We start from the raw sequence: 13,324 nt of genomic DNA, 5'->3' as shown, positions 1-13,324 counted from the left end.
TACAGCTAACACCTATAAAAGTAATCGAAAAAGCAAAGCTGATGCCCCCTTTTGTGAGTCTAAAGCATTTCTGTTTTTTTGTGTGTTCTGTGTATTTGTAGGTTTGTGCGCGTTTTAGAGGCGAAACACTTCATGGTCTCAACTTAGTGGCGTGCATCTTCTGCTGTCGTGATGGCCCATTCGCTTGGCCCAAGAGAGGGCACCAACCATTCTCCAGACACCTCTTATATATATATTGACATTGGATCTTGACCTGCAATGTAGGGCTGGTTGAAGATTTCTCTTGCGCATAGCTGAACAGACATGCTTTGGCCGCAAATAACACACGCACACAAAGTAACGAAACACTCAACGACAAGCACAAGCGGTTTGTCGTTGAGTGTTTCTTTACTTTGTGTGTGTGTTATTTGCGGCCAAAGCATGTCAGTGAGCGAGTACCAACTAGGCCAACAATCAGTATTGTTACAGTATATTTCATAGCTGAACAATAGAGATTTCCAGCATGCACATTAACTAAAAGTGAACTGTATCTTGCGCCTTTTTCCAGGTTTCCTGCTGCTAAAGCTGAAATACCTTGCCTGACATTTTTTCTCCCATAGAGACTCAGCTCTTAACCATTTCTGCGTTTAAAACTGAATCGACGAATCATCATCTGGTAAAGAAGAATCATGAAGTACAAACGAAATAAAAGAACACCAGCCAAACTGAAAAAAAGTTGAAAACATGAAAAAATTACGTTTCGGCTACCATACAGCAGCCTTGTTCACAGGAAAGTGGCCCAGCGAAGTGGGCTTATGTCGGTTTTAGAACGCTGCTGAGACAATTGGCGTACACTGGGAGCAGATTGCTGACACTTCTGTTAAGCTTTTTTTTCGTAGTCTGGGTAAGAAGGGATTTTAGATATTTACGCAAACACCAGCTTCTTTTCGATTTGCGTTGCCTTGGCCCAATCAATGAATTTATCAGATTCAGCCACGCGTTCCGCTGGCCCATGCATTTATTACCACGTTCTTTTTGACGTCGTTTATGCACACTTTCAGTTGTATTACAAACACATGGCTACATCTAATCATGACATTGGCTGGGCCTAGGGATTATTATGAATTATAGTTGTCATATATTTCAGTCTCGCGCTGCCCATTGCTAGCTTTTTGGTTAATAGAGTTGTTGAAGCGATCACCCCAGAAAGGCTTTGGTTTCGGCTTCGATCACCAGATATGGCTTAATTTCGCGGCAACTAAGAAACATTTCTTCTTAGAAATGTGTATGAATTTCGTCATGGTTTCGCGTGACAGACAAATGGCCGTACATTTTTAAAGTTGGACCTTTCCGCCACCTTGCGAGATTCCACAGAACCAATTGGCCGAACACTGAGACAGTTGTAAACTGTCACAGGGTGATTCCTGCACTACAGTTCTGAGGTACCCGCTATACAGGCAAAAATCACTTCACAAAGTGGGAACGTTAGCAGTACCCCATGCTTCATAACCGATAGCAAAGTAGGTGAATGAATGAAATGCAAATCGAGCGAGATTTCACTTGCCGCAAGAACCATCGTTATGACATAGTGGACTCGTGCTTTTATGTCCTTCCCGAAGGCTTTGGTGTGGTAGTAGTCGCTGCAGAAGGCCAACTCGATGGTGAAGTTTTCCGGAAGGCTGATGGACCGTGCTGCAGTAAAAAAAATCAACAGGCGCAACTTAAGCTGTGTTACGGATTCGTGTGCTGTAAAAGTTATTTGTAGGTTCGAGAAGACTCACCGGTTGGCCTAAAGTTTACTACTCGTTCCCGATAAACATCTGGAAGAGACGGTATGCGGTAATAATATAAACACTATTATCTCCTGCTGTTGAAGTAAGCGAATCACATACGTTAGTTTAAACAGGGTGTCCTTTTTGTGAAAGCTTCATCTATGCCTCTATTATTGCAGCGTTGGCCGTCACAACAATGTAAGCGCACCGACGACGTATAGTGGCCACGGTGCTATGCTGTCGACCTGATTGTCACGTGTTTGATCCCGGCCGCAGCATCGCATATCATGGGTGGCGAATTGATGGAGACCTCTGTACTGGACTATGTCAGTAGGCGTTAAAAAACAACAAATGGTCTAACTTTTTGAACCTCTCCACTATGGCATTCCACCTAGTTACATGACAGTTCAGGCACATAGAACTAAACAAATTACTGCGATATCAAGGTGGAGTGAATACGCAAGAGCGAGGTTATTCCCACAGTGGGAAAGACCTGAGATATCCAATAAGACTAACGCACATGCGTCGTTTTTATCAGATTGCACGCCTGGAAGACAATAACGAGCAAATATTGAATTCATGTGCCACTCTAGAAAACAATGATGTAACTTGTGCCACCACGACAACTAAAAAAAAAACAGGTAAGTTTACGCTTGAGCTACGTCATCAGCTTTCGTGTTTATTTTGATTGGTGGTTTTTCTACAGTATGCATTGACTGAGAGATAATGTATTCACGAGACTGTCAGTTTCTTTGCTGTTTTTGGTTTCAATGTGGTATATTCTATTTCAAAGTTGAAACTTGAGGCAAATGAACATCGAACAATGAAGGTTACAGTAAAGCTAATGTCTATGACTTATCGATGCATTCACAATATACTTACGGGCTGCTTCGATCACACCGCTGACTCCGTCATTTGTTTTGATCGGCAATATCTCGTGAGCATTTAGTCCTTTGGAAGACCTTTCTGATGCTTTGACGGGTTGAATTCGATGTGTGGAGTTGAGAAGCCCAACCTGAACGAACGCAAAAACACTTCTGTGATGTCGTGCAGGAAGCACTTACGAACGAGGTGGATGTCTTTCAAAAGGTCTCACTATGTGATACTGTCCCTCCGCTTGAGGTTGAAGTAGCAGTGCCGCCATTTTCTCAGAATTCTGGTAGAGGTGCCTTTCGTGTTCTTTTCCGGCAATCTTGAAAAAATGCAAGCAAGTGCATTCTTGAAGTAACATTGTGAGCCCATATCACACGTGTATACATTTTTTAAGAAAATAATAACGCTGTTATGGCTTCCTACCACATATACTGCTGACTAATTAAATATAATTCAGACTAATGAAAACTGCACACGTGAATACTTTTTGTTGGCAAGCTTCTTTTGCACTCTTAAAGAGGCCCTGAAACACTTTTTAGTAGCCATGCAGTTAATTCCCTCGAAAAGCGTATTGCCTCACAAATTCAACGGCGCAAAATTTTTTAATACATCCAGTACGAGCGGAGTTACAAAGATTTGTCACACGCTGCAAACGCATTCTCTCGTCTCTCGTCCCGACGAAAGTGCTGAAAGCTAAGCAATAATTGATTGATTGATATGTGGGGTTTAACGTCCCAAAACCACCATATGATTATGAGAGACGCCGTAGTGGAGGGCTCCGGAAATTTAGAGCAACTGGGGTTCTTTCTTGGAAGCAAAGCATGGAGGGATGGGAGGGGCTAACAAAAAACGTCACACGCGCCCTAGGACTTTGAGCGTTTTTTTTTCTTCGAATACGTGGCTTTTCCAGTGCGAACGCACACGCGTGGACAAGTGATGGCCTCCCGCGGCGATCTCTGTAACTATCGGGCACGCCATGTTCAAATCAGCCAATGAGTGATTAATGGGCTTACTACGAGTGGTTTTTGGGCTTATTGCGTGATTTGTTGAGAGAGGGGGAAGCAATTTTTAGCTGATTGATAATTTATTGTGAATTTCAGGGCGCGTGCTGCGCTATAATATTTGGCTAGCTTGTTATCGGGAGCCTCTACTACCGATCGGCAGCATTTTCTGACCATGCTCAAAAAGTGTTGCAGGGAACCTTTAAGCAGAAATACGATGGATGCACAGGTGAGGCAAATGGGAAGAGATTCACTTCCCAGCTTTCGAGTTGCGAATCAGTGAAGCCAAAGCAGCTATTTTCCACGCTGTTATGTCACTTGGTGTGTACCGCGTGCAGAAATACACAGCAGAAAGTTTGTTGCAGACCTGTCAATTACTGTCATTATTATGTAAGAAAATGCGGTCAGCGCTGCAGTTACAGGATTGAAATAGGAAAATATGCGACAAAATAGCTATGAATGAGTGTACAGAAGTACAGTTATTTTTAAAGTTCAACAAAGCCGACAGAGTAGCAACGTAACTCGACGAAAGAAACACAACGCAAGCTGGCAACAATGCAATGAACTCAACTTTCTGCCATTAAAATTATTAGGCACACTTTACCCTTCGTACAAAACAGAGGTTGTTAAGTGTCTGCACAAACGTAGTTTAAGGTAAACGAATGCCAGCAGTACCCCCTCCCCCCCCAAAAAAAAGAACCATCAACAACAGCAACATAGAAAAACCCCGAAAAACCGACACAAGAAAATGGAATCAGGAACAAGAAGGATGCAAAGTATTGTAATACTGATGGGCTACAAACTTGGTCCTGAAACGGGTGCGAGCACGTACACCATGTCTAAGCTTGATTAAGAAACAACTCCAGTTTATTGACCAGAATACTAGCATCTAGTGATAGGCCGACTACCAATGTGATTGCCGTTGTTGCCGTACATGCTCACATTGTCATGATGTTTACGCTTCCTTCGATTTAAAGTCCGTCCATAGTTCTCGATTCCCCGCTTTCTTTTGCCGCTGCTGGAGTTCTTACCTGGACCTCTGTATACCAACTGGCCTAAGAAGCCACCTTGGCGATCACTTACGTAAGTTTCGACGACACCGCTGTCGGTCAGATCTCGCATTAACACGCTGTCTGCGAGGACAGACGCCTTGCGCAGATCGAGAGAGTATCCGGCAGCAACCATGAGGACTTTTTCAGATGCACTGCCCCGACTCTCCAATACCCGAGGGTAAACTGTGACACCTCGCCATGGTGACGACGTCTGGTGGCTGGTGGCTGCAAGAGAAATATGATATCAAGATGGAATGGTTCGCAGATAAGCCTCTTAGTTTGTCAATGAGGAAGAATGTTTTGCTATTCACAATGCCCTATAGGAGGCGCGCCGTGCAATCCAAGATGGCTGCTGAAGGATGATCAACCCGTGAACTCACATAGGAAAAAAAAAATAGGACGAAAATACGTATAGCCCATGCCGCTTTCACCGGATGGCCTCTTGATCGTCAAATGAATGTACACCAGACCAAAGTACTTTCCCAAACTATATAGGAACTGCTGAATGTTCGCTACCTCATTTCTTGCCGCAGCGCGAAGGATGGTGGTATCAGCTGATCGTCCGTTTATCAACAATACTTTACGTAATCCTGTGCGTGCTAAAGAAAACTGCGCGAACCAGAATTCATGTATGAACTGAACGGCACTATGAGATAATTTGTGCCGAGCCGGCCTGGCGAATGTGCCGCAGTAGTATGCCACTAGCGAGTAGCGCGCCGTCATGGCTGCACAAGATTGAATGTTTACGGTAGCGATGGTTTGCAAGCATATATTACGTCGTCGTCATTACTTGCGCTGTGATCATCCTGCAGCTGCTTTTTCAACGGAACACAATCATTTAACTTCCCATTAAGTAGCGCTTGTGTAATTGGAATACATGCAATGCACAAGAAAAACAGTTTTTTTATTTAGAGCTCGCTGAAGGGTACTATACAATACATTCAAATTGACTTACGAGTGTGAAAAAAAAAGGGAAACCCTTAAGCTTCGCCTTTAAGAGTTGAACGTGATAGCGAAATCCGGCCACTAGTGCACCCTTCAACCGCTAAGTGCATACTTATTCATGCTTTGTAGCATACACACGCACGCACACTGAAGCTAGCACCTCCGAAAAAGGGAGCGTTGGGAGCGTCTGCCTACTGATCATCCTTAAGAGGACGCTCCTGGATTCCGCTAGGCGGCGGGACATTCTATGAACATTGCGAATAGTTGCTTACAACAGAATGATGATGTAGGCTCTGCCCGCACATGTCGCTCTTCTGCCCCACACAAAAAAAAAGGCAGATCCCACGGATAGTGGGAATCGATAAGCGAAGCACGAATGAGGACGGTTGATAAGTCACTTGAAAATCAGCACAACATTACGAAGCGGACGTAAATAATCCCATGCTTGACTTCCTTGCCATGATTAACATGTTTTGTTACTTACGTGGTCCATTCACGTCCCGTAATACTACATTCGGTGAATGTGAAGCTTGCGAAACGGCCGCGAGCGCATCATGAGTGTGGTATGCAGTCATGTCGTTAAATGACACGCATGTCCTGATTATCACGTTTGGACACGTCATTTACCTTCGTCGTCCATTCGCGTCCCGTAATACCAAATTTAGTATATGTGAAGCTAGCGAAACGGCCGCGAGCGCATCATAATCGAGCGTGACATGTAGTCATGTCACATGACACGCATCTCATGATTATCATGTTTGCACCAGACACATACCTTCGCCATCCATTCACGTCACGTAATACCGAATTCGGTACATGTCAATCTAGCGAAACGACCGCGATCGCTTCATGAGCGTGGCATGTAGTCATGTTCTAACATGACACGCATCTTATTACTATCATGTTTGCATCAGTCGTATACCTTCGTCATGCATTCAGGTCCCGTAATAGCAAATTTCGTATATGTGAAGCTAGTGAAAGGACCGCGAGTGCACCATGAGCGTGGCGTGTAGTCATGACTCATGACTTAGATTACATGCATGTTATGATTTCCACGTTAGGGTCTGTCGCTTGTGTTTGCCATGCAGTCATGTCATACCATACCAGTTTTGCAGCATGTCATGTGAACGAAACCACCGCGAGAGCAGCAAGACCATAAAATGTAAATCATGACATTCATGACATGCATGTCATGATAGTCATGTTATGACTAGTCAATTACGCTCGTCATAGTCATGTTATGCCATACCAAATTTGGTATTGATACCAATAAGGAAACGGCCAGGAGAGCTAACAGTCGTAGGCAGCTAGATAGATAGATAGATAGATAGATAGATAGATAGATAGATAGATAGATAGATAGATAGATAGATAGATAGATAGATACGATTAAAGTCACTGAAGTTCGCTAAGAAATACTTCGCATTTAAACAGTGCACAAGTGCGTCACTAATTTGCGTTTTCTCATTTCCGTGGTGCTAAGTGCAGTTAATGTATTCCAGATAGGGGATTTTTCTATATGAAGATGTTCGTGAGGCTGGCTTTAGGTAGGAAACTGGAACTCCCTGGCAAACTCAAGGAAAGCTGGTGACATCTCTATTAGGGAAAAAGTAGTGTCTGAAAAATAAGGAAGAAAAGCCTTTAGTCATTATTGCCGAAGTATTAATGTAAGTGGAGAAAAAGTACTTATGATTACAACGAAAACAACCCAGTATTTTTGTCTCCCACAGATGAATTGTACGCCGGTGGTCTGGACCTTGACCTGCTTCTTATTATTAGGTTGTAAACAACTATAAAGAGCTGTTCCAATTTCTTACGACGACGTTTCCATCTCAGCGAAATATACTGCCCCTCGAATGCAGAAAAAAATTAGGGGCAATTTACCGTCACATTCTTAGGCAGTTTCCTGCGAAATTCAGTGCAATATCATATCTAGTCACATACACATTGTATTTTGAAGCATTAGACTAAAAAGTAATATTTAGGCACAATCGTAACATTTACTCCGAAGTAATTAGAGAGGTTAATTGGGAAGTTGAGCAAGATACCACGAGAATGCTTAGCAATAGTAAAGTGCGGAGTACCGCTGAAACCAGCGTTTAGACACTGGGCCTAGCGTTAATTCTCAGCTGTTGACCGAGATGAAGTGGTCGACTTGTCGAATAAGACAAGTATTCTAGCCGCAGCGTTCCATCAAAGGATATTTTTTTTTTGGTAGCGATGTTTAATTACTTGAGAAATCCTATGGACCGGCCCCGTTAAAGTTATTGATTAGGACATTAAGCAAAATGCTGCAAAACCCGCAACAAAAATTTACAGATTACCTAAAATTGAGGAACAGAAGAGCCACAGTATAGAAAACCGTTCCATTATCGAGGTCACAACCGTATGGACAAAGGACGCCAATCGGTCTTGACAAACTTGTGCTTATATATGGGCGTCGCTGAGCGACATGAGATCAACTGACGCTTGAGCCATGACCTCCGAAGTGATTCCATATCTTACTATTATGATGTCACTACTATACAGATATCATGCATTTTCGAAAGCTAGACATAATTTTTGCGATCGCTCCGTGCACTGCATGAAATGCTAATGAGATATTTATTAGTACCAAGAATAGTTACTAAACTAATTAAGTACACGTATTCTGGTTGAACGAGACAACTAATTGACAGTGAGTGAAAGTGACAGATAAGGCCATTGTGTTGTGGCATTTATTCTGAATTATGACTTTCATAGCAAGAGACGTGCACGTGTGAAGGGACTTGATGAATAATTTATCATTGCGTTTTTTTACAGTTAGAATTTATTTATACCTCCAATGAATAAACGTTGTCTGTTATTACGTAATGTTTGACAATTTTCATATTCTGCATATAACTTCATACTGAAGAACTTGGCACTTGTGTCTTGCCCACTGTTTGAAGCTAGATAGGCACTCCTTACTGTTGAAGTATAGGCATTTCAACGCGGGATTGTCTGCCATTTCTTCATAAATTGACATGTGCAGTGGAATAATCTCTAACATGGCGTTTAGAAAGTGTCTCATATGACTTGCCGAGTTCTATGAGTTTTGCTCGAGACCAGATCTTTTTCCAGCGTTATTGAAGACAAAACGAATCGAATCATAAAGACAGATGACCTGACGATGTTATTGTGTAAGATAGCGGATTTTCGTGAGTGTTAAAATGGGCATGGTTGCATAACAGATGGTCCACAGTCTTTGCACTATAACATATGTATTAATTCAAAGCATGTATTTAATTTAAAGTGGAAGAATTCAAACACTGCAAAAGAACGCGGCTGGACTAGATACAGTGGTCATCGTGCTGACAGCCATACGTGCCAATCAGCAGTAATGTGTTCGTGTGCTTATAGATCTGAGACAAGTGTGGTGGTCTGCGGTAGAGGTGACAACTCATGTGACAAGCCAATAACGGCGACTTCCAATGTTTTAGCAACATTTCTTTACGGAGGACCACAACGTGGTTCTCCAAAGTGTTATTCACTGGGAAAAAAATATTGGCGCCTGCGCTTAGCAGAATAAGATGCCAGAGAGTATGAATGTATTTTAGTGTGTGGGACATGACATGCTGCTGTAAGCAAAGAGACAAAAAAATTCTGGAGTGGAGGCGTTCACTATGTTTTGACAGCAGATGTGAAGGCAGCATTTGCCCGGAGTCTCCCTCAAAACGTGGTTGTAACCCAGTAGTCCGCCGCGAGGTTCTGTTAAGGTTGTGTTGTTTCCACTGGTTTATAATAATTCAATGGAATCTTTAATTCAAAGAAAAAACGACTCTGGACCGCAGTTTGCGAATATGGGAGGAAGGACTATGCGTAGCGTGAATATGAATAGCGTGAGCATATTAAGATATACATCAGTTCGCATTCACCGGCTGAAGTAGACGTTTTAAGAGACGCATTCGCCCGAGTTGGTCGACCCTATCTAGACCCCTCGAAACAGGCCACTTGTACTAGCATAGGTCACTAGTGCTTTTCGAACTTCATTACACTGTAGCACAACGCCCAAGCTTCCTATGTTGTCTCAGTGTACTACAGTGTAGAAAACACGGACGGGAAAAAGACAAAGACAAGCGCAATTCGTGTTTTCTACCACGTAGTGCAGTTAGATCATGTATCACCAACTGGCCCAATCGTCCAAATCGATTTCCTATGCTGCCGCGTGGCAGATACTGAATGTGTGTTCTTCCTCGCAAGAAAGCAGAGCAAACTCAAACGAGGTGGTATAAATCTGCTCGGAATATTTTTTGACAACGTGGGCATTGAAGAGAAGTGTTACCGATTGCTTGTCTGGCTCCAAACAATTTCTGAAGTACATGTGTATATGCTGCATTGGCCATAACCTTGCAGAAAAATATCTCTTGCTGGCTTGTAAAAGCCTTCGTTTACTGTCAGTTTTCAATTTTACGCAAATGTAATTCATAAAGGCTCTGCTAGAAGAGCCTTCACGTATTTTTAGATAGGGATTGAGGAGGTTCGCCTGGTTAGGCGACGAACTCGGTATGAAAAACAGATTGAAAATGGAGCTCGGAGGCGAAGAAGAAGTGGCCAGGGGCACACTCTGCATTTTTTTATTCTCGTTCTGTCAACAATAAACCGAAGACGTATCAATTCTGCGGTCTCTCTGGTTCTTCTGAAACATTGTGCCGTGACCAGGAGTATCTGAAGACAGACGCAAAGACTTCAACCCCATTAACAACAACGGGTTGAAGAACGAAGCAGCGGCGTCTGGCTCAAGGACGAACCCTCGAGGGAAGGACCCCGACCAACGACTGTTGGCGACGCACAACAGGAAACAGGCAAGAGCTCTTTCAAAACGTTTTAAGCATGAATAAAGAGTTCCTATTGAAGAAGCGGAAGGCGCTACGAGCAAATGTGACAACGCTTACGAGCGAAGAAGACGCCAATTGAGTGCAACTTATGACGATTCTAAACCAGATGAGGAGGGTGTCACAGACGCTAAGACAAGTTAACGAACAGATTGAACCGTTCATTGAATAAGACGACGCGGAGGCCGAATTTGAAAGACTTTTGCATTATGAGATCAATATCGTCGCTGCAACGACAAAAATAAAGGAGTACATGAGGGAGCTTAAGTCTGCCAGCAGAAAAATAGAGAGTCACACAAATGTACAAGAAGGAGATGTACTTCTGATTGGAGAAGCGCGAAAACGAACACAGTGGAAACTCTGCAAGGTCGAAAAGATTTTCCCAGACAAGGATGGACTAGTGAGAACATGCTTGCTTCGTACACCTGAAGGCGAACTAGTCAAGAGGCCGATTCAACTGTTGTATTCGCTCGAAGGTTGCTTCAGTTGAATCTGGCCGGCGGGAAGATGTAGAAAACAGATTGAAGATGGAGCTCGGAGGTGAGAAAGAAGTGGCCAGGGGCACGCTCTGCATTTTTTATTCTCGTTCTGTCAACAGTGGTTCTTCTGAAACATGGGGTGTGGGGTAATCCAAATAGCCAAGCCCACCCGCTTGCGCGGTGACCGCATGAACGGCTTCGTTTACCCCGTTCGTGCCACTATGGCCTGGTGTCCACGAAATTTCCGCATTGATTCCGCAGTCCTGTAATCTTTTCAGCTTCTTATGTCGTTGGCCACAACGTATTCAGTTGTTGCTGTGAGCTGAGCCACCACTTTGTACGAATCTGTCAGTGTACGATAATCATTTGGAACGTTCTCGCTTGTAGTGTTCTCTACATCAATCGGAATAGTGTTCATCACTCCCCATATAGCCAACAACTCTGCATGTAAGGGTGCCCCACTGGGAAGCTGGCAACTATGACAACCATTGTGGCGGTATGCGGATGTGCTGACCCAGGCCATACTAGATTGTTCGTGAGGGATTGTGGCGACAGTGTAGATGTCGACTGTGTTCTGGGGTTTGCGGAAACGCTGCCTTTTTTCAGAGTTGTCTTATGGTTGTATTGCGCCTGGCGATCGGGTGCTGTTGTTTCCGTACGCTTAGCGGGGCTTTCCATGATGATGCTGGTATCGTTTCCTCGTGCCCCAACCCCGTGTGAACTCGATTGTCTGATGCCATGATTTGTTTGCACTGTGGCGCGTTTTCAAGCGGGAATCGCATGCAAATCTTTGATTACGTCCCTTTTTAGAGGTAGTGGCAGAAGTTTGAACAGCCCCTCATTCCGTGTGTGCATCGGGAGTCCAGCTATCTTACGAAAGATCGCCTTGTGTACCTTTTCGACGTCACAGAGGCCTCAATTGGACAGTTCATACCAGGTGCTCCGTAAAAAATCCTTCCGACAGTGACAGCGCTGGCAAGTGTGACATGCTCTCTGTCTTGCTACACCATGCTTATTAGAAATGCGCCGGACCATGTGAAGCATCGTGTTCTGCGCGTGTTTCAAGGCTCGGATCGATTGTAGGGGACAATTTCAACTAGCAATATGTGCTCTACGAACCCTAATTTGTTCATCAGCAGACGTAATAGCGCTTTCGCCGATGAGTAGTGTGATTTGCTTGCCTGCATTTGTCGCCTTCTGGCCGTCCATGCTGATCAATTCCGTTTTTTTCAGGCCACAGCTCAAGTCCGAGGTGATTTAAAGTGCCGGCGATGGCAAGGATAGCTGCTTGGAGTTCATTTTGCATGCTCTGATTATCATGGTAATCTGCCACTTCTGTCCATATCGGGATGTCATATGCGTAGATAGTAAAACGGGCTAAACTTTCTTGCTCCACACGCGTGGTGGCTAGATTAAAAAAAGCAAAGGACTGAGGATAGAGTCCTGGGGCACACCCCTATCCAGATAATTGGTCCTCGGACTCCATCCCGGTGCTTTGCCATGGATCCTGATTGGTATACTTTGAAGAAAGTTGCGAACCCAATTATACGCTATTTGACTGGGTCACCTTATTGCCAATTCTTGTATTATAACCCCCTGTTTCACGTTGTCGAATGCTTTCCGCACATCCACTGCAAGGATATAGTATGGCTTCTGTTTGCGAGATTTTAGGTTGATAACTCTGCGAAGTAACCACAGGCAGTCAATTTAGCCCACGCTCGGCCGAAAACCAGCCTGTGCACGGTGCAGCCCGGGTTTCATGTATTCGATGTAATATTGTATTTACGTGTGCAGCATTCATTATATGAGTTTGCAGACTGTTGAAGTCAGAGCTATTGGTCGCAGATTCAGTGGCTTTGTACGGTCTTTTCCCGGTTTTGGTATAGGAAAGATGAGCGAAAGTTTATGCGAGTCGGGGACAAAGCCAGATTCCCAGCATCCATTAATGACAGTTAATTTTTTTTAGTGTATCGTCGCTGAGATTACAAAGGTCTTGCCAAGTCTACCCATCGTGTCCAGGAGCGGACTTTTTGCTCTGCGCCATCTGCTGCAAGCTCAGCTAACGTGAAGGGTGAGTCCAGCTCCACTTAAGGGTCGTCTATCGTGATATATTGCCAGGGTAGTGGTGGTACTTCAGCAGCATGCGGGAAGAAAGTGTGAATGACGCGGTCCTCTAGTGCTGTAGGCTCCTCCCGTAAGAAGAATTCCGAAAGAGGAGGCGCCGCATTCTTTTTCCCAAGTAGGCTCGTGAGAACCTGCCATAACCTTTTTAGGCCATGCAGGTTCGCGATCCAGCTTTGCGCACGTATCATGCCATGCGTCGGCTTCGAGCTTTTCTTGGTAATTTTTGATCAATCTGTATTGGCGTTT

General features: G+C 44.1%; 1 protein-coding gene across 6 annotated transcripts in view; it reads right to left on the bottom strand.

The window, feature by feature from the left end:
• LOC119165182 (venom metalloproteinase antarease TserMP_A) overlaps positions 1 to 13,324 on the bottom strand; it is a 51,370-nt gene that overhangs the window by 24,148 nt on the left and 13,898 nt on the right. For 5 of the 6 annotated variants that reach the window (XM_075870958.1, XM_075870960.1, XM_075870961.1 and 2 more), the window contains exons 3-7: positions 4,709 to 4,902; positions 2,848 to 2,943; positions 2,634 to 2,766; positions 1,761 to 1,799; positions 1,544 to 1,671 (exon numbers count right to left, since the gene is read on the bottom strand). In XM_075870958.1, coding sequence (XP_075727073.1) covers positions 1,544 to 1,671; positions 1,761 to 1,799; positions 2,634 to 2,766; positions 2,848 to 2,943; positions 4,709 to 4,902 — 590 coding nt within the window. Of the gene's footprint in view, positions 1 to 1,543; positions 1,672 to 1,760; positions 1,800 to 2,633; positions 2,767 to 2,847; positions 2,944 to 4,708; positions 4,903 to 7,946; positions 8,086 to 13,324 lie in introns of those variants that run through there. The other variant, XM_075870957.1, reaches the window with a different exon arrangement.

Source organism: Rhipicephalus microplus, chromosome 8 (assembly GCF_043290135.1).
Source record: "Rhipicephalus microplus isolate Deutch F79 chromosome 8, USDA_Rmic, whole genome shotgun sequence".
NCBI lineage: Eukaryota > Metazoa > Arthropoda > Arachnida > Ixodida > Ixodidae > Rhipicephalus > Rhipicephalus microplus.
This window is presented reverse-complemented; position numbering and strand designations above follow the sequence as displayed.